The sequence below is a fragment of the Solanum verrucosum genome, unplaced genomic scaffold, assembly GCF_900185275.1.
Source record: "Solanum verrucosum unplaced genomic scaffold, falcon-dt-bn FXZP01000060.1, whole genome shotgun sequence".
In the NCBI taxonomy this organism is placed as follows: Eukaryota; Viridiplantae; Streptophyta; class Magnoliopsida; order Solanales; family Solanaceae; genus Solanum; species Solanum verrucosum.
In genome coordinates this window covers 5,532,220-5,553,193 of record NW_026020129.1, presented here as the reverse complement: position 1 = coordinate 5,553,193, position 20,974 = coordinate 5,532,220, and the positions used below count along the sequence as shown (strand labels likewise).

The 20,974-nt window shown below is 35.4% G+C and overlaps 3 protein-coding genes across 3 annotated transcripts; 1 reads left to right on the top strand and 2 right to left on the bottom strand.

Annotated features, from left to right (window-relative positions):
- Nucleotides 1–1,255: 1,255 nt before the first annotated feature.
- LOC125826917 (phosphoacetylglucosamine mutase) lies at nucleotides 1,256–7,853 on the bottom strand. The gene is made up of 9 exons (XM_049506269.1): nucleotides 7,717–7,853; nucleotides 6,621–6,883; nucleotides 5,282–5,401; nucleotides 4,756–4,898; nucleotides 4,432–4,674; nucleotides 3,328–3,746; nucleotides 3,071–3,246; nucleotides 2,082–2,178; nucleotides 1,256–1,689 (listed from the first exon to the last, which is right to left on the bottom strand). Exons 1-9 carry the CDS (start codon nucleotides 7,775–7,777, stop codon nucleotides 1,535–1,537), a joined length of 1,677 nt encoding a protein of 558 aa, XP_049362226.1. The 5' UTR covers nucleotides 7,778–7,853; the 3' UTR covers nucleotides 1,256–1,534.
- A 1,064-nt stretch (nucleotides 7,854–8,917) lies between these two features.
- LOC125826954 (vacuolar protein sorting-associated protein 55 homolog) lies at nucleotides 8,918–11,886 on the bottom strand. Its single transcript, XM_049506308.1, has 5 exons — nucleotides 11,750–11,886; nucleotides 9,987–10,114; nucleotides 9,844–9,883; nucleotides 9,363–9,447; nucleotides 8,918–9,272 (listed from the first exon to the last, which is right to left on the bottom strand). The coding sequence occupies exons 2-5, from the start codon at nucleotides 10,083–10,085 to the stop codon at nucleotides 9,080–9,082; spliced, it is 417 nt and encodes a 138-aa protein (XP_049362265.1). The 5' UTR covers nucleotides 10,086–10,114; nucleotides 11,750–11,886; the 3' UTR covers nucleotides 8,918–9,079.
- Nucleotides 11,887–15,863: 3,977 nt separating this feature from the next.
- LOC125826925 (uncharacterized) lies at nucleotides 15,864–20,648 on the top strand. The gene is made up of 9 exons (XM_049506278.1): nucleotides 15,864–16,179; nucleotides 17,048–17,175; nucleotides 17,273–17,344; nucleotides 17,515–17,660; nucleotides 17,756–17,870; nucleotides 17,949–18,029; nucleotides 19,323–19,460; nucleotides 19,646–19,733; nucleotides 20,285–20,648. The coding sequence occupies exons 1-9, from the start codon at nucleotides 15,888–15,890 to the stop codon at nucleotides 20,416–20,418; spliced, it is 1,194 nt and encodes a 397-aa protein (XP_049362235.1). The 5' UTR covers nucleotides 15,864–15,887; the 3' UTR covers nucleotides 20,419–20,648.
- The last annotated feature ends 326 nt before the right edge of the window (nucleotides 20,649–20,974 follow it).

Below are 20,974 nucleotides of genomic sequence, written 5' to 3'. Positions count from 1 at the left end.
CGTGATTAATAACTCTACAAAATACTCTTAAAAATTGTGTTTTGCAACGTAATTGAGGCTTTCCAAGGTTGTCATGGTTTCCCAAGTGGTTCTTTTTACTGTAAAGTTTGAGTCTGGCGAATAACTTGCTATATCTCATTGATTTCCTGTGTTTTCATATGCTTGAACGCTTTGGTTATTGGTGTGTTACTATAAAAGATTCAACTTTAATGACTTCAGAACCATGTGGGTACAAATGTTCATTAATCTTCTCCTCTCCTTAGAAGATTGACTGGTAAGAAATAGGTTATCCAAGACAGCTCCACTATGAAGGGGCGAATATCGTTTCACATCTGATAAAATTGAAACAACTAATCTGAAAACACATGATTTGTAGTTTCATTTGTGGGTGTACTTTATAGATGCACTATCGATATAATTCAAGATTGGTGCTTTTTGGACACCATTGGCCTGGGAAGGCCTCCTTTAACTGTGTGTTTTGAGAAATTAGTGCTTACTGTTGGTAACTTTATAGTCTGAATGGATGTTTATAACAAAAAATTATAAAATCGCATAATGCAATATGGAATTTTTGTGTTGTATAATTGAGAAATTAGTGCTTACTGTGGGAAGGCCTCCTCTAACTTAATGCTGATATCTTTATAGTCTGAATGGATGTTTATAAGTTATTATTTGTCTTGGTAGTAGGTAGAGTCACATTGCAAATGTTACAAGGTGTTATGGAAATAACAGCTACTGCACCTCTTGAGTTTTCTCGAATGTATCGATGTGCTAGACCTATATTGCAAGTTGTTTCGTGTCATAAATAAACTCGGACACTCGAGAAATATGAATCTTCTCGATATGTGACAATGATTGACTTGATGTGGTAACTTTGCATTCTTTAAGCTTAAGGTGAACTAGACGATTGACTTGAATCAATGATTTCAAGCTTTTGAATCATCATGGTCCATGTTGTCAATTCAAGTTCCATATTAGGTACTCCCTTCGTATCATTTTATGTAATATTATTTCCTTATTAGTCCGTTTCGAAAAGAATGACACTATAATATTTAGAAACTTTTTCATTCTAAGTTTTTATAGCCACACAAATATTATGACATGTTTAAGACCATAACTCTAAGAAATTTCCCTTTTAAAAAAATGATTTAGAGTCAAATTATGCCACATGAATTGAAACAGAGGAACACTATGTTCAAACTTCAATCAACCAAACAAAATCTTCAAGGGAAGAATTCAGAATTGATCAGGTCAGAGAAATGGAAAATGGAAATACAAAGTTTGAGCAACATACATAAAAATGGAGATGCAATTATCAAAAGTAGTTTACAGAAAATGCTAAAGTATATAATTATTAACTACAATATGTTTCCAATTATTTTTCAACAATTCTACAAGAGGGAGGTCGAGGACCATAAACGCATCCCACTAACACCCAAAACAGATAGAAAACGATGATCTTTTATCATATAGTTCAGTATTTTATCTGTTAAAATTATCAAAATTCTGAGTACGATTTTGTTAGTGAGTTTAATCAAGCAGTGCCAGAACCAAGATACTGATCCACAAGTCTTGCAACTGAAGAGGCTAGTGCATCTGCAGCATCCTGGGTGGTTGCTTCAGCATATACTCTTACAACATCCTCTGTCCCAGATGGTCTAATAAAACATCGTCCTCGGGGATACTTTGCTGGATCAAAAAAAATTAAGAAAGGGTTTAATAGCTAATTAGAGAGCATTCAACGACAAAAATTTGCACATATTGACATATTTGATCAAGATAAGACACTTGTAACGCATGATAAGTCAATGCAATGTACATATAGGGGGCCATAAGAAATAAGCAGCTAGACAAGCTGTGGGTTCCTTTTAACTTTTCTTGGCTGAATATTGAAGTTCAACATTTGTTAATGGAGGCTGCAACATGAATTTTGTGCTACTGGAAAACATAGAAGCTAAGAATTCCTGCTACAACCACGAGGGGGAAGCAAGGGAGAGACACACTTACATCTCCTTCTATTAGAACAAAAACTAATCACAAATTTGTAAATTCACCATGATAAGAAAGTTGATGTGAATTACCTATTTCAGCATTAATGGCTTCTTGAATACCAACAGGCTGAACAGCCACAGTCTCTGCATTAGCTGTGACAACTGCAGTTCTGTCGCCAACCTTTACCTGAAAATACGGGGATCCTGGAATTGAAGCACTTATCTTCAAAGTGAAATATCCTTATAATAAGATGAACTACCTACAAACAGACCCATTCAAGCTCACATTCAACGGATAGTGCATGTCCCACCCTGAGTCCCTCCCGACAATTATGAATTGATGAGGAACGAGAGGAAAAAAGAGAAACTTTGTAGTTTTGAGACATCACCACCTTCTCACAGCCTAACCTGTGTCTATTGGTTTATTTAATTCTGCTTGTGACGTAATGCACTTGAGCTACCGGATTAGCTGAATTTCTGTGTTCTACCCTTCTTTTTAGTTATTAGTTTTGTATTTTATCCTTCTTTCTTCACTCTCTCCTTAGCTTTTAATTTAGCCCAAGTAGATGATAGATAAAACAGTGACTTGACTGTTTACTCATTTATTGCATAAATGACTTTCTATGTCTATTTAGAAAATGAAACATATGGGGTTCCATCCATTAGCCTTGAACAAAATGAGGGTAATTCTGTAACTGTTTTCAAAGAATTCACATGTCTTGTGCATACCTCACTCTTTCAGATCTGAACAAGGGACATGAGCGAAGAGAAAACTATACTTGAAGCTAAAACAAAATCAATATGTTACACTACACAACTAAATTTCTGACACAGAAGTCTCATCAACATTGGAATCCCAGTGTTTGTTTATGGGCAGTTCGTCACACGCTAATTAGTAATCAGTACTACTGCCCCATCATGCTAGTCAACAGAGAACAACAGCGAATTTCTAAGTCTATGCCAATAGGAAATAGGAACAACAGCAATCAAAATATCAACGTAATTAAAACAGTTAAACTAAAGTCCCTAATGATGGAGTTGAAGTCTTGTAACTGAATTCAGAGGTAGAAGAATCTGACCTTTAATTGTCTGCTAGGTAGATCATGATAAAGCTCATTCCATCTACATATGGACCATCCCATGTATTGCAAGATAACCTCCACTAGAAGAAGTCCACTTAAAGCATCTCCCACGGCCTGATTAATCAACTGACTGACAGCCAAAAGTCTTGAAGCAGCCTTCTGTTTTGCTGAACCTAAAATAAGTACAGATAAAATAGGTGTTTAGATATAGGTAGTTAAGGGCCATCACAGTAACAAAGGAGATTGTGTCAGACCTTCTGATGTTGATAAAAGTGTCTTGTGAGTAGACTCCAGCCGGCACAGATAAGCTTCTGAAAACAAGATAGTTCCATGCCCATTCGCCTCAAAATATATGCCAATATCAAATTCAGCAGCTTTTTCATGCAAGTATTTGACTCCTGTTGGAGTAAGCACAACTTCTAGACCCATCTCTTTAAGGTAATCAGTTGATGCTCCGTTCGCATAAGCTGTCTGTACAACACCTAAATGTGCTTGGTAAGAGTCATTATCTTTTTTGCTTTCACCGTCGTTCAAAATACTTAGTTGCTCCTTGATAAATAAGGCAAACAAAGACAATATTTTGTCCCCATCAACGAGTTCAATCTTGTTGCTTTCATTCAATATAACTGAAAAATAGACTAGCCGATCAGCATCCCCGTCCAAACTGGCACACCTGAACCACTAGGAGCATTGAAGTAATCAATTTCCACTTCTCTTCACTATGGAAAATGAGGACTTTTAACAACTATTGGAGAAACAGTAAGATTACCATATCAATAGATGATGCTAACCATAGCCTGTATCCACTGTGACTAGATATGAGTAATAGATAAAGCATCTTCTTAATGAAGATCTTCCTAAAAGTTATGTTTCTTGGAAACAATTGCTACAGTAAATTAGCAAGAAATACGATAGTATTGATCAAATTTCCATCGAAACAGAGTGCAATCTAAGAGGCCCTACCAGGTTAGTAACTCCTATGCAAATATAGCATCATAAGTAAGGCAAAGGAAGACAACAGAAGTGCAACAACATAGGTATAAAAAGGATCTTAACAAATCCATATGATGAAAACAAGTTAAACCAAGTCATCATCACCACTCACCAGTGGGAGAAATCACATAGGATGTATTCAGATTTCCTCTTTCTGGTTTATATCTACATAGTAGGTCCACACTATTCTCTTTTTCTAGGTTAGGTTTAATAGGTTCATATTACTAAACTTCCATCCAAATGAAAATTAAATTAGTGACTATCATGTTACAGTTAAACAGAACTAAACTCACTAAATAGCCAAACACTGTGATTAGACATTGTTCAACAAAGCTATTCTATAAAAGAATAACAAGATGTGTCACCTTAAGCCAGCCTCGGCAGGACCAAATCCACGTGGAGCAACCTTCTCTTTTTGCACGTAGTCAGCACCAACAGCTTCATTAAGCATACCATCTCCCCGGTTACGAACTTCAATGCACAACCCAGTCAACATCTTCTTGAAATGTTCAAGCTTTTCACCACCAACACCATCTGCCCCGTCCACCACCAATGCATTATCATCACCATTTTTCCTGATTCCCTCAGGCTTCAAATCCATCAAACACCTAAAGAAGTCGGTAGCATTTCTATCAAAATGTATCTCAACTAAATTTAAAGGCTTCAAGAAACTATCGACTCAAACTGACCTGAAAGAGCTTGAAAGTTGATGAAAATAACTAGATTCAGATGCCTCCATGCTTCTATTTGTTGCTCGAACCATCCAATGCAGTTGTGGTGTTGTAACTACTCCCATGTCAGTTCCAATTGCTCCAACAATTGAAGTGATTCCCTTTCAATTGACATTGAGTACTGATAAATACAACTGAATTGCAAATCACATTGTTCTACCTAACTAAAAGCTCTTTTGGCAGTTGTATTCTGCAAGTTTATGCATAAAATGGAAGGCCAACAGGAGGCATAATCCTTAAAAGACAAGGAAAAAAAGGAGGAGAAATATCAAACCTAACCTAGACAATGGAATTAGACAAAAAAGTTTTCTAGAGAATCATCTTGCCAGCCACCAGATAAAATTAATAAGAAAATAACTGAGGATGCACGAGGCCAGAGCCTATAGCAGTCTGTGTTCCACCTGAATTTAACTGCAGTAAAGCAGATAGACATATGACTAAAGAAAAGTGAAGAAAGCCCATGTAAGCTACACAAAAGACATACTTGCTTGGCAGCGTCAAGGAGAGCCTCTCCACTAGGCCTTGTGTCTCTTCCTAATAACACCTCTGCTGTCTGTCTTCCTTCAAAGCCAATATCTTCTTTCTTTGCAAATTCAATTATTAGCTGTTTCCAGACAAGATATTATGAATCAGAACCTAGCTAATTGACAGAATACTATTCCATTACTTGACGCAATGGACTACAGGAAGAAGTGCAAAACAGAGAAGATAACATCAAATTTTTATTAGCTTCTGCGAATGTCAAACTACTTTATCATCATCACTAAAAATCATTATAAGCACAAAAGTAACTCACTCATGCAGTGCAACTATAACTACATATTGGAGTCTCAATCAATAGCAACGGTCCAGAATCACATTATAATAATGTTGAACTTCCACTAATCTAGAAAAAGGAACCCCCTTTCCACCTTCTCAATACTAATTATGGGAAGTTCAACCAATAGAAAAATTACAAAAACCAATAACAAGAAATGTCCTACATTTGTTTCATACTTGTCAGTTATACTCTTCTTTGAATACTTGTTCTCTGGTTTCTGTTCTTCTACTTCTGTTCAAGTGGCATGTGCTAGCTATGACTTTAAAAAGATTATCAGAAGAGGCGAAAGAATAGCCATCGAACTAATACACCCCATCGCCTGCCCATTATAGTGAAATTCTGATCATTAAGGGGCTGAGAGAACACGAGTTTTTCCATATAATGACAACATACTTTACTGAACACAAACCCTACCTTGAAAAAAGAGAAGTACAAGCAAGGACATTTTCTCGATAAAGAAAGTATTGAACTTCTCGATGCACTGCACCTGTAGTAAGTCAAAGTTTCTCTACACGGTTCTTCTGTCCATTAGTTTAATCAAGAATTTATTCGAAAGATTCTAACTTCATTTTATTATCTCTTTCTTCTCTTTCAGTTGAAATTTCCCCTTCTTTCCGTTCCCAGCAACACTTTCACCCAAAAAATTTCCATATCTCTCAATCCCTCTAACTAGCCTTATTTGCAGCAGCCATCCTAATTTTGTAAAGTAATTCTCTTTTTCTAAACAGTATACTATAACAGTAACCATAGAACAATCATTCAATCGATGCCTCAATTGCAAACTACTTGTACCCGTTGTGCTCTATTCCAGCCCATTTCATAACCATAGAAATCTTCAAAAGTATCCAGATTTATCGAATTAACATACATTTTTTCCACTTGAATGATTAGAAGTGTATAAGAAAAATGATAGTAGTTTTTTCTTTTCCATGTTTTCGAAAATTTGAAAGTCTGCAAACATGGTGTATGTATGTTTAAAAAAATAAAGAGAAGGCATTGGAACCTGAAGGAGGGAATGTGGATCAGGGGCATTAGCAATGGCATCAGCAAAAGGCTCCCAATCCTGAGTCAACATTCCACCACTTGGATCAGCCACTTTGACTCCATTGTCTGATACTTGATTGTGGGATGCAGTGATCATCAAACCTATAACTGATCCAGTCTTCAACGACCTTAACGCCGCCAATATCCCTACTCTGAACACCGTTGATTCCAATAACGATGCATCAGCTCGAAACCCAGCTGTCCCGTATGATAGCTTCACTCCTGTTCATACATATTCCAAGAAAACAAATCAACAATCAATCAACCACATCTCGATCCAAAACTAGTTGGGTCTGTTCTTTTATGAATCATTTGCATTTCAACACCCACTTGGACTCATTTAGCTCATACATTGTCCAAGAAAACCAATCAACTACATCTCGATTCAAAACTAGTTGGGTCTGTACCTTTATGAATCATTTACATTTCTACACCCACTTGGACTAATTTAAGCTGATACATTTTACAAGAAAACCAATCAACAATCAATCAACTACATCTCAAACCAAAACTAGTTGGATCTGTTTTTTTATGCATCATTTGCATTTCTACACCCTCTTGGACTCATTTAGCTCATACATGTTCCAAGAAAACAAATCAACAATCAATCAACTACATCTCGATCCAAACTAGTTGGATCTGTTTTTTATGCATCATTTGCATTTCTACACCCTCTTGGACTCATTTAGCTCATACATTTTCCAAGAAAACCAATCAACAATCAATCAACTACGTCTGGATCCAAAACTAGTTGGGTCTGTTTTCTTATGAATCATTTGCATTTCTACACCCACTTGGTCCCATTTGGTTCATAAATTCAATATAAAATCAGTCAACAATCAATCATTTACGCCTCAATCCCAAATTAGCTAATGCTTATTATATAAATCTTCTGCATCCATTCTGCTTTGTTCAGACCCATTTCATTTCAATACTAAATAATTTGTCTTTTTACCGAAAATTAATGATTTAAAAAAAAAAACGAAGTCAAATTGAGAATAATAATATTGGAGTTTTTGAAGGAGATCTCTTTGTATGAATCATTATAATAATACCTTTGGGAGGAGGGAAACGAGCGGCGGATTCGAGGAGAAGTGATTGCTGCTTTTCGTTCATCTTTTTGATTCTGGAAAATGAATTGAGCTCCAACCAGAGAACACACTGTCTTCAATGGAGTTTATACTTCTTTCTACAGTAGTTTGCTATTCTTTTATTTGCTCCTTCTATTTTGTGATTTATGTACTTTGTTTACTCACATTTGAATTTGGCGAAGTCAACCGAGACGTCTGATCAAAGACGGAGTTTGTTTAAAGAGGATGCTTTATTTTTTGTTGTCACGTTTGAAGTCGAATCGAGATATCTGATTAAGGAGAGGATGTTTGTTTAAAGAGGATGGTTTATTTTAGTTGTCACGTTTGAATTTGGCATAGGCGACTCCATATCTCGAGGAACTTGAACCCATGACTTCTTATTAACGAGGAAAGAGCACTTAGTACTCAATCATAATCCTTGTTGGTTGATATAATTATTTTACTATAATATCCCTATTTGGAGAATAAATAATTAATACTTAAAGTAAAACATAAATTATTTTTTTCATCTTTTCTGCATTTATTAAAAGTGATAGGTAAAAGTGAAAATCTATTTTTGAAATAATGAACAGGTAAAGTGAAAAAAAGGAAATTAGTTGAAAGTTGTAAATATATTTTAGGTAGACGTTACTTGATTGAAAGTTATAAACACATGAGATACTTTTATTTATCCTAGTCAAACTTCCTTCGTGTGATGTTAGTATTTATATCACACACACTGATGTAAGTGAAATCAAATTCTGCCTATCAAATAAGAGTCCTACCGAAGATTCGATGTCTAAGATGTCCAGGATTTCTCTCCAAAAGTAAGTATGAGTGATATCACACCTTTTTGTTTGTTTCAGAATCATTTGTTTAAGCGAGGCGTGCTAAACCCGCTACTTACTACACCAACGGGTGGCTAGCCAGAATGCCGAGTCTTTCTCTACCGTGAACTCATACAAAACGACTCCGAGGTAAAACTTTTCAATTTTTCGAAAACAAAATGTTGTTAAGATTGTTTACTAGAATGGACTATATTTTCTTGGATTATAGCATCAATAAGTTATGTTCAATCATGAAATGTTTCTCACAAATGGGATATTTCTTTCATTCTCCAATTACACAACTGAAATTTCAATCAATAAAAATGATTCATCCTGCAAGAAGTATAAATCATCAAATGCAGCACGCATGGGATACGTTTGACTTATAACAGCCAAGAATTTACAGATAACAATGTTTCTATCTACAAAACATAACAACAAGAGGCATGGTCATCGAGTCTGCAAAGTTGAAGTTCGATATTCTGATGAACACAAACAAAGCAGGAAGCAGAACGTCTATCTCAGAACCTACTGTAGCCATCGTCTTCACTCATCCCAAGATAACACAAGAGGGACAGTACAAAAACGAAAAAGGATGAAAGCTCCAATGCCATGGCTCCCCAACCAATTACACCAGCATGTTTTAAGATGATCGGAATTGCTATGCTGCCAACGGTGGATGCTCCAGTCAAGAACTTAGTTGCATTTAGCCAACTGTTATACATGTCGTTTAAAATCAAATATGAGGCCTGATGCTTGAGAATAAGTATCATAGTATGATGTGCATAAGAAAACAAGGCTCACCAGCTTCCAGATTCGGTGTAGAGACTGGAAGTATCTGAACCGGCAAAGAACATCAAAGGCATAGGCAGAGTGACATACATTATAACTACAGCAATAAATACCAACAATAGTCAGGATCCGTGATAGATACAGCCTTTCTGACAATCTCAAATATAACAAAAGATTTGTCAAGATGAGAAAACACGTCTTATGCCTTCTAAACGTTCATGGTCTCCAAGCCAAGCACAAAATTATGTTATAGTAATACACAACCCAACTTAACGACCAGTAAAAGTCTTTCTAACACAATTGAATCCTGTTATGCATACATACATTAGCACTGAGTTTCTAATTTTGCATGAGGGGATGACCGGAAGTAAGAGTAAATGAACGATCTAGTTTAAATTTGCACAAGGGGGTGACTGGGAGTAAGAGCAAACAAATGATCGAGCACACACGATATGATTTTCTATTTAATTCAAGATTTATGCTTTTAACACACCTGTCAACATTGGCCACCAGTTATTATACAAAGCACATGCCTACAACACCATAAAAGGAAAGTCAAATCAGGAAAAATGATTACAACGAGAAACAGAAAAAGTTCCTATAATTCATAGGATATCAAAGGACAATGGGGCGGACCAGTATTTGCAATACAATCCCTCCAGACACTAACATTGCCAAACACGCAAGCCTCCCTGTGTGAAAGCATGTTCTGAAATAACCTGGCATGTCCGCCATTATCTTGCCCAAATCATACACCAGAATGGCTGCAGTACAGATTTAAAGCCCAGTATCAAAATAAGGATTTCCAGGCCATACGATGAGTGTAATAAATAAATTGAGCAATTAATCGGAAACAATAGGACAAAGAACTAAGCAAAATAAAGGTGTATTAAGCCAGTTTCAAAATAAGGATTTTCAGACCATATGATGTGTATAATAAATTATTATTGATGACCACAGTCTTTACTGTTGCCTTATCCAGGTTTCCTAGAAAGTCAAAAACTCCACAAGTTGATTCAGTAAAGTGCGAACTAGGAAGCATACTACTCTGTAATGGACTGGAACAGAATTTAGTGCCAATAAATACATCAAAAGCTTATCACCAGACTAGGCATCAGCAGCAAATGATCAAACACGGTATAACAAGTAGTTCTGGTTTATTTCAAGAAAGGAAACAGGGGATATAAGTATAACAAGTAGTTTATTTTGCAACAGACTAATTAGTGAGAGCTAAATAGAGAAGAGTGTACACGAGCAAGCAATACATGATTTCTCTCTATATGCTCTAAAAATGAAGATGTTTTTTTCCAGACTTCTTAATAGCACGCATATTAATGTAACCTACCATTTCAGAAAGTTGGGAAGTTCTTTAAAATATGACAGGTTGTCCATGATAAATTAATATTGCTGCATAAGTTAAGTGAATCAGTGGAGATCCAAGAATGTTATATAGTTTACCATCTCAGAGAATCTCCTTCTCTTTTTCAACACACTCAGTTTGGAAGTCAAGCACAAACAACATGCTTGAAAGCATCACATTGCCATTTACCAAGGACTTCATGGGGGTCAGGAACAACCTCGGTTTTGATTCTAGGTAAAAGTTTAAATTTAGTACATAACCTACTCGTTATTTTTCTACTTGAGTTGGGCCCCTATAATTTAGACAGCGACGACAATAAACTTGACTTGGAGTACATATGCTATCTAACTCAGATTTTAGGCATAGTGAGCTATTTCCTTACGTTATATTTAGCATATAGTCAAGAGTTAGACATACTTCATTAACATGTAGATGCAAAAATGTCAAATATACTTTAGGCTCTCATGATCCTACTTTGACATCCAAAGACCAAAAGAGTAGAACGAGAGGATCTTGTTATTCTAATATCAAATCCTCAGAAGTCAGAACCTCAAAAAGATTTCAACTTTTATCTAGACTTTAAAATCAACGAGTGCGAGAACTAAACTTTTCAATTCAATCACTTCATATATGCATTAATCCTATATTTCCACATTGATGCTTGATGAACTTTTGATTCATCCATCATGTTTATTTTTATTTTTGATTATGGTGAAATCCGGGTTAGCTTTCACCCATTTCAGCTTTTCCACTGGTTACTTCCATTTTCCCCAAGGAATTCAACCATATTTAAGGCAATCTAACAAAGAAAATAGTAAAAGAACCCATACCCCGGTGAACCAATGAAAAATGACTTCTAGTCCTGTTCATAATAGATTAGTTATAGCTAACCCTCAATTTCAACCCTAGAACTTCTAGTCCTGTTCATAATAGTTCCTATAAATATTCAAATATAATTAGGCATCACATATATTCTGAAAAATATAGAGCTAATTAGTTACAGTAAATTTAAATACAAAATGATGAGATTTGGGGATACCGATCACCGATGAACTTCCGGAATAGTTTAAGATTCCGATCGCCGGCGGCCGCTTGGATGACCAAGATTCAACTGGAGTTTTCGCCGGAGAATCGCGACAAAGATGTAGGAGAAGCTGAGAAAATTGAGGGTTATTTGATTTCTGTGTTTTTTGTTTATACCGTGAGAGAATAAACTTTATTTATTTATTTGAAACCCAATTAAATTCGAATAGTCCACTATAAAGTCCATTCGAAATGACAATATTTATTTTCTTTGCTCAAAAGCAATTGTTAGTTAAAGAAATTACCATTTCCTTGTCATTTTGTTAAATGGTAAGTGCGCGGAGCTGCTAATTTGTAAATATATTGTCATTTTTCATCATTGTATAAGTTATTTGAATTGCAAAAGTAATTGTGATTATAGTCGCAATTCAAAATATTAAAATAAATTAGATTAAAAATATTACATGAGTTAACATTCTTGATAATCTATAAATAAATGGATAAAAAGATAAAAACTTGAGATTAAGATAAATATTGATATATTAATTATGGTGATCAATAATCATTTTTTCTTCCACTTAAAAATTTAGAGTTTGAATTAGCGTTTTGAGCAACGGATCATGACATATATAATTTCATAATGAAAACAGAGAGTTACAATGTCAAATTAAAATAGAAATTGGGTGAATTTAAATCAACTTGATAGTAACAATATAGAAAACACTAAATAAGAAATTAAAAAAAAATGTTAATATATGGATGTGAATATGTTTGATACATACAAGTAGTTACCTATTGATAACAAATAATATAAATAGTGCTATTCGCCAGGGGGACCCTTCCCCTTATATTTTTATTCTATGTATGAAAATGCTCTCAAACTATATTAATTAGGGTTAATACCTCAGATGGTCACTCAACTATCCAGTTTTTCCTCAGAAAGTCACTCACATGGTGATTTTTTAGTGAAAATTAAAAGTTGAGTGACTTTCTGAGGCAAAAGTGGATAGTTGAGTGACCATATGAGGTATTAACCCTTTTATGCGGATGATCTTACTCTAATGGCAAAGCTAATAAAGCCTCTATCAACTCCATGGCAAAGAGTATTGACCTCTTCTGTCAACTCTCAGGCCAAAATGTCAACAAAGTAAAATAAAAAATCATACCTTCCTCGAAGTGTAAGGCCAGTACCATTTCCTAACTCACCACTACCTTCGGATTTCCCTTTCCTCTAACTTTGGCAAATATCTTGGTTTCGTTACCTTAATAATGCTCCTAGGCCTAGAGCTTTTCTTTATATTCTAGATAAAATGAAGCAAAAACTTGTTGACTGGAAAATCAATTTCTTCACTATGGCAGGAAGAGTCACTTTAGTCCGATCTCTATTCCAAATTATGCCATGCAATACATCCAACTTCCCCAACAAACCCTTCAGACCATCAGAGGGACTTCATTTGGGGTAGTTCCCAACGTAAGAAAAAGATTTATTATCTTAATTGGCAAGTAATTACCACCCCTAAGCACCTTGATGGATTAGGTCTTCATAATGCATCTACCAAAAATAAAGCAACTCTTGCGGGGCTCGCATGGAGAATGTACACTAATTCGACATCCCAATGGGCCAATTGTGTGTACCATCGTAATAACTTCCGCAATAATTATGCTCACACCTCCTTTATCTGAAAAAAACCATCTACCACACTTTACACTTGTCCATACTACTTTAATAATACACATGCATATTACCCTACACTTGTTGACTAATTTTCTCTACTAACTTGTACCTAATAATTTACAATAATGTGACTACTACTATACACTTTTAAGACTTTTAAATAATAATTTACATCTACTTTTGGCTTTGTTGGCCAAACACGTTTTTATGGCTAGGTTGGAAATACTATAATAAAGGGGTTCGATGGCTAATTGGTAATGGGAAACGCACGAATGCCTGGCACCATAATTGGATCCCTCCTACCACTAATTTCCGAACTATCATTGAAGGACCACTCCATATCACCGACCTTACCACAAGAGTCTCTGGCCTTCGCATACATAATCAATGGAATACTGATAACTCCTCTTTCGTATTCCCTAATTCTATCCTTAACGCCATACACTCTGTCCCTATCTTTTCCACTCTTAATAAGGACACTCATATCTGGTCCCTTACCACTAATGACAATTTCTCCATTGCCTTCATTTACAAACTTCTAGACCCACATTCTGTCAAAGATATCTAATTGATCTGGCACTAAAATTAAATACTTCTTTTGGTTGTGCTATCATGATCGTATCCCCTCGAGTTACTATCTCCATAAACTCCGAGTCATCCCCAATAATATTTGAAGAATGTGCAAAGCTCAGATTGAAACGGCCAAACATATGTTTATGGATAGTATTATTGCTCAACAATTTTGAAATCAGATCGGTGTACCCATAACCTTGACAAATTTTACCGATATCAATGAGGACTGGCTGCTAACCCTGAAAAATCTCAATCATATTTTCACAAACCATCTTCTCCATTAGAATATCTTTTACCTTTTTGCTATATGACATATTTGGTTAAATAGGAACAATAGTATTTTTCATAACTCCTTCAACCCAATACCTATCTCGATTGTTATAGCTCGCACCATTGAATATACTTATACTACTAACTCCTCTGGTCCTCCCATTTCCGACAAAATCACTATCCAAATACGTTGGCAGCCTCCTCCAGAGGATCACTACAAACTCAATTTTGATTCCTCCGCAACATTGAGATGAGGTATATGAGGAATTATTAGAGATGAGAATGGTATTTGGAAGATGGGTTACAATCAGCAACATCAAAGTTTTAATGCTACTTCAATGGAACTCTTCTCTTTGCTTTAGGCATAGAGTTAGCTTATATTCACAACTTCACTCCTCTGGCAATTGAAACTGATTATATAGAGGTAATTACTTTACTACTACATAATCTTATGACCTTCTTATCTCTTCCTGCAGGTATTGGCATAAGAAACTGGAGAATCCAACTATCCTCCATAATTTTCGAGAAGGAAATAGGGTTGGCCACCACTTGGCAAATGAAGCAAGAACTATTAGTACTAATAATAGCTTTGTAATATTTTGTTCTCCTCCTAGTATGTTAACTACAACCCTAGCAGCAAATTTAACAGGACACACTAGTAGTAAACAAGTGTCCTTATTATCTTGTATTAATCTAGCCAAGTTTGAAAATTATAATATTCCTAATGTAACCGCTACCTAAGTTATATATATAAAAAATATCTACTATTACCAAAAATAAAATATAAATAGTAAATTAGACTGCTTCTAAAATATTATTTAAAATTGGGAATGACTTCTAATATAATTTGTAGATAACATTTTGTTGGATTAACCTATGTTTGGCATTTATTAATTTTATTATTATGTGAAGAAATTAATGGTTGTGTATCGAATTTATAATAACATATTTAGAGAAATCTCGCTAAGTAGAATTTGAGAAAGTTAAAGTGTACGTTGACATTTTTATTATTTTTTAAAGATAAAAAAGTTGTTTTTAAAAGATCCTCGACTCAAATTCATCAAACTAAACTAAAAAAAGTATAATAATTAGTAAAACACATTTTAAAGTCTACAATAAAATAGTGTAATAATCAAAACACAATACACAACATATAATCAAAAGTTCGAAACTTACAAGGAGGTATGACTAGTACTACGCCAAGGTACTAATAAGCCCAAACTTTTGTTACACAAGAGAACAATGTACCTCTTCTACCTTAATAAACGACATTCACTCTTTCCTATTTAAAAGTCATGTCTTAGACAATATGAAATTACGCCTTATCATGTCTAATTATCTCTCCAATACTTTTTCAATTTGCCTCTACTCTTTCGCATTCCCCCAACATCCCGACTCTCATATCTTTTTACTAGGTTGTCTACACACTTCTTCTTTACACCATCGCATATTTAAACTATCTTAGTCTTACTTATTTATTTTTTTAATCTACGACCACTCTCACCTTTTCCCTAATAACCTCTCTTTGACTGCAAAAACTATTTTTAAGGGCAATCTAACTACACATTATGTATTGCAAAGTTCAAATTATGTACTAATTATATTTTAAAGTTCAAACTTTGAATTGTGTTCATCAATGGCTTCCAGTCCTCGAACACGACCATCTTCTCGAAGCCCTAACCCTAAACCCACCAAAAACAAAACTTCCTCCTCTTCTTCTTCTCGTCCTTCTACATCATCCAGAAGTATTCCTTTACAACCTTCCTCAAATTTATTCCCTTCCTCTAAATCGGAGTTTTCAAGGTTCATCGCCGTCGTCGTCGTTGCCTCCACCGTCGCATTTTCCTGCAACTATGTTTTCACCTATCTCAATAGCCAACCTAAACCTTTCTGCGACAGTAATTCCGATTTCGACGATTCTCTCTCCGGTTAGTCCATCTTGTTCACAGTTTGTGTTTTTCTTCAATATTTTAGGCTGAAGCTGGATTTTAACAATTACTGTACTTCCTTATACAATTTTCACAGTTTTGAACCATTTGAGTTTATCAAACTATTCATAAATTTTGGATGTCATATTGATTTTTTTACAATTATGTTAATGTTCTCTTATGCCATATGCTAAATAAGGAAGTTGTAGTGCCAGGAACATTCAATTGTTTGGAGACTAAGAAAGGGGGGAAGCTTTTGGTAGAAAACTACTCATTATCTTTAAGTCCCGATTTGCTTTTTGGGACACGAATTTACCTAATTCTTAAATTGAGGAGCATAATTCATAAGAGTTTAATCAGGGAAAAAACCAATTACTGGACTGGCTGTTTTTCGATTGGTGCATGACTTGCTCTAGTTTTGAAAAGCTTATTACTCAGAATGATGGAATTGGCTCATGATTTATGAGCATATCTATCCTGCATATCTGTTTAGAGGATCTGTCGGTAGTCTTGTATCTGCACCAGGGTAGTAACTAGTAATAGAAGGGTAAATTCCTCAGGTTAAGTTTAGTATTCTAGTTCAACGGGAATGCAGCTAGATGTTAGTTTCTTTAGTAATTTTATGTGGAACACTGGTAGCGAATTCCTAATCAGTGATGTGGTTTATTATATGTTATTTATATGTGTTTCTGTTTGCATTTTCTTGTTCTCAGAACATCTCAAAATCGTGTGATCCTCTTCATTTTTAGAAATTGAACTGTGGAACACTATGTTCTACAGTGCTGGCATCTTAAATAACTTCCAGCTTTTTCGTTGTTCTTTGATATCAATAGCTGTGTTGGGTTTTAATGATTCCTCTTGGGTATAGACTTCTGTGAGCCTTGTCCACTTAATGGAGTATGTCATGAAGGCAAATTAGAGTGTGCTCATGGCTACCGGAGGCTTGGGAACTTATGTGTTGAAGATTCAAATATAAACGAAGCAGCTAAAAAGCTTGTGAGTCACACCTACTTAGTTTTGGTTATTAACATTTCAGTGTTGATTAAATTTTGGGTTTTGAATGCTTACCACTAGAATGTAATTATATATGCAGTCAAAGTTAGTAGAAGGTCTTCTTTGTGAAGAACATGCTCAATATTCATGCACTGGCACTGGCACTGTTTGGGTGCGTTTCTTTTGAATCTTGTGTACTCTCTCTCTCTCAATCATGCACACACTTAACAGCCCAAACTCAAGAAGAGAAATCCTCAAATGAGTTTGTATTATAAAGCTACTTTTTGGATAGGTAAAACTACTGCACTAACATTTCCCTTAAGTTTGATGCTTGCCTTTTAGGTTCAAGGTAACCAATTGTGGGAAAAAGTGAATGAATCTAAAATAATGGATGAGTATGGATTGAGCGAGGCTGTTTATGCTCATGCCATGAAAAGAGCAATGGAGGCACTTCGCAAGGTTTTAGAGACAAGACTGAATGATCACGGGTATGCTCTGCAGGTTTATTAACCGTGACTTATTGAAAGCAGATGAAAGTACATCATATTCTTTTTCATTAATGTTTTTTTCACCTTTTGTCTAGAATTGAAGAGCTGAAGTGTCCACCTTTGCTGGTCCTGCATTATACACCAGTTTCCTGTCGCATCCAGCAGTGGATTCTTGAGCATGCTTTGTTATTGGTTCCAGCTTGTGCATTGGTACTCCACAGTAAGAGCAGCCTTTGAAAGCTTATATTATAACCATCTAAACCTTGTTGACAATATTGGGTTTTACAGCTCCTGGGATGCGTTTTCACATTGTTAAAATTCCGTCGGAGGTACTACTTGTCAGTTAAAGCGGAACAGATATATAATGAGGTTTGTAACATCGTTTTCTTTCCTTGGAAAATCTATTCTGTGACATTGTTTACTTTCAGTGTCAATTTATTACTGGTTATACTGCTTGAATATGCTAGGATTCACCTCCTTTAAATATAATGAGTCAATAGACCTAACACTTCAACGGCTAAGGGGAAAATGTGCCTTAGGCAACAATTATAAGCCTCTCAGCCAGTTGTAAATATTAGGCCTGACCTCTTAATGTTCTCTCATCTTACACCTTTGAGCATCTTTTATTTTTCTTCTGCTTTAGTACTTCAAAGCTTACCTCAACGCCCATTAATTTAGTCAAATAATGTCACACCTTTAATAAGTAGATACTTAAGGAAATTGCTTTCTTAATCTAGTAGAGTTAAATAATATTCTCTTAGTAGAGTTAATATAATGCATACATGAATTTGTAGATGAAGTTTCACTACTACTAACTATATATCTACCTCTCCATTAATTTAAGCATGTTTGCGGTTCTGCTGTGATGTTATATGCATTAATATCTATATTTCCTCATGATTCATGTGATAGTTAGAGGATAAAAGGAGCCTGTGTAATATTTAAGGAACCTGCACTCTTTCATAATTGTTATAAAATGACAATGCTTCATCTCCAAGGATGATCGGCCTGTGTTGAGGCATGGGTGTAGCAATTGAAGATCCTAGGTTTGAAACCAAACTAAGTACTTGGTGTTAGGCTATTTGCTCCAACCATGTAAGCTGGATTGTCTTGACTACCTATGCTTGTGATTTGGACAATCTCCTGGTATTAGTTGATGTGTGGTCAAGTTGTCTGGGGAACACATTAATAAAGAAGAATGATAATGCTTCTTTTAAAGCAACTTCTTCTTACCAAGTAGACTAAGTTACAGTATTAGGTTTAGACCTCTTAATTTTGTCTCTTTAAGCTTGAGCCTAGGATGCATTCTTTCTAGATCGCCCAAAATTCCCAAGTTTTGAGCTGGTTCATGGTTCACCCTAGCTCAGATGGTTAGGCCTCAAATAATATAATGGTCTTCTGAGTTTTATATGGAAGTTGATCAAGTAGACGTCACGAACATAACAAGACAATGAATTTATGACAGAGGGGATACTCTTAGGTAGGGACCTAGAGTGCTTATCAGGAAAAGGAAGAATTTTTTTTTAAAAAAAAAGTACCAACACTGATAAATTTTTAAAAAATATTCTGTCCATCCCAAGTTGCATAGTATGTAAGTCACTAGTCTTATTTTTTGCCAGTTGGGTTGATTTTCGGATTTGTTGATCTCTCTTGATATGATAGGCTTGTGATGTTCTTGAAGAGAAGGCAGTGAGTGCAAGAAGTATGACTGGCGAGCATGAACCTTGGGTGGTGGCATCACTGTTACGTGATCATCTTCTTTCGCCCAAGGAAAGAAAAGATCCAATGTTATGGAAAAAGGTGCTCATGTCCCCCCTTCTCTTGCGGTTTTTCTCCTGCATTTTTTTGGTTTAGGGATGGTACTATGCTTCATACTTTACCTATGCCTAGTTGGAATGCTTTAGTGTAATGTTCTTGATTGGGAAAAAAGAAGAAAATAGTGTAAGGTTCTATCTTTTACAACAATACTACTCTATATTTTGTAGGTTGAGCAGCTGGTTCAAGAAGACTCTCGTCTAGAGAGATATCCTAAGATGGTCAAAGGTGAATGTAAGGTGGTCTGGGAGTGGCAAGGTATGGAAGACATTTTTCTGCCTTCATCTTGAGTTAAAACAGCTGTTGCTGTTGATTGAATCCTACCTCATGAGTTAGGTTTTGGGGTTGAGTGCGTAAAATCCATTTCTTTATCATGGTATCAAAACATGCAAAGGTCTTGGGTTCGAGTCTTACCACCACACATCATCATTTGCATTAAAACTTTCTGCATTCAACAAAAATTAACACAATTTCATGTTGATAATGTCCATGTCGATTGAAACACATATTAGCAATTTTTTCTCCTACAGTCCTATGTATGTCTGTCAGAGACACTTGTTTTCCTGTTTAAAAGTTGGAATTAGTTATTAAGAAACATATTTTTCATGGCTGAACTGTGTACACTACTTGTGATGCTGTGAAGTGAAGTTTAATTGGTTTCTAAAATTTTTTGTTGTTTTTCTTTTTCGATGTTTTCTGCTTCTAAAGTTTTTGTAGAAAATTTAACTGCACGTCTTCCTGTAGAATTTTGGCTCTCAATACCTCAAAAGTGGAAACTGACGGACTTTAGTCTTTCTGTTTTTTTCTAGTTGAGGGTTCTTTAAGCTCTTCGGGCAAGAGGAAGAAGGCCAAGGAAATCAGGCTAGCATCAGGTCAACATACAGATCTCTCTCCTCAGCAAAAAAACTGGCCATGGAAGGCCAAGGAGCCTGTGAAATGCTGAGCTTTAATCCTACAATCTTGTCCGCGTGTTTTTAGATTGTTGTATAGTAGTACCATTCATCTGGCAAAATGCAGTTCCCAGTGTCGCGCTTAGGTGCATGATACACATCTCGGAATTAGCCTTGTAAATCTAATTATTAGTCTGTCTGCATCAGAAAACACAAGAATTTTGTCAGTAACATAATTCATGTGGAAGCTTCATGGTCCTTTAAATGTGCTTTATTTCTGTCACATTTCTGTATCACATTGTGTTTGATTTATGATTAGATACTATGATGGTTCTCTTCGTAGACTTCATATAATGGACCTTGACTTTGATGGACAATTTTGCCAGCTAGCTCAATAATTAGTGTGGTTTTAGATTGGGCTAAACCCCACTTGACATGAGAATGAAAATAAATGTTGTATGCTTTGGCCTCTGATTTATTTTGTTTCTCAAATATTTCTACTTCCATAAAGTTCTATAATATAATTGAACTCTAGAGTCAAATCAGGTTGTGTTCGATATCTGCATTGAAGCCCTACTAATTTAGATTCACACATTGCATGACTCATTT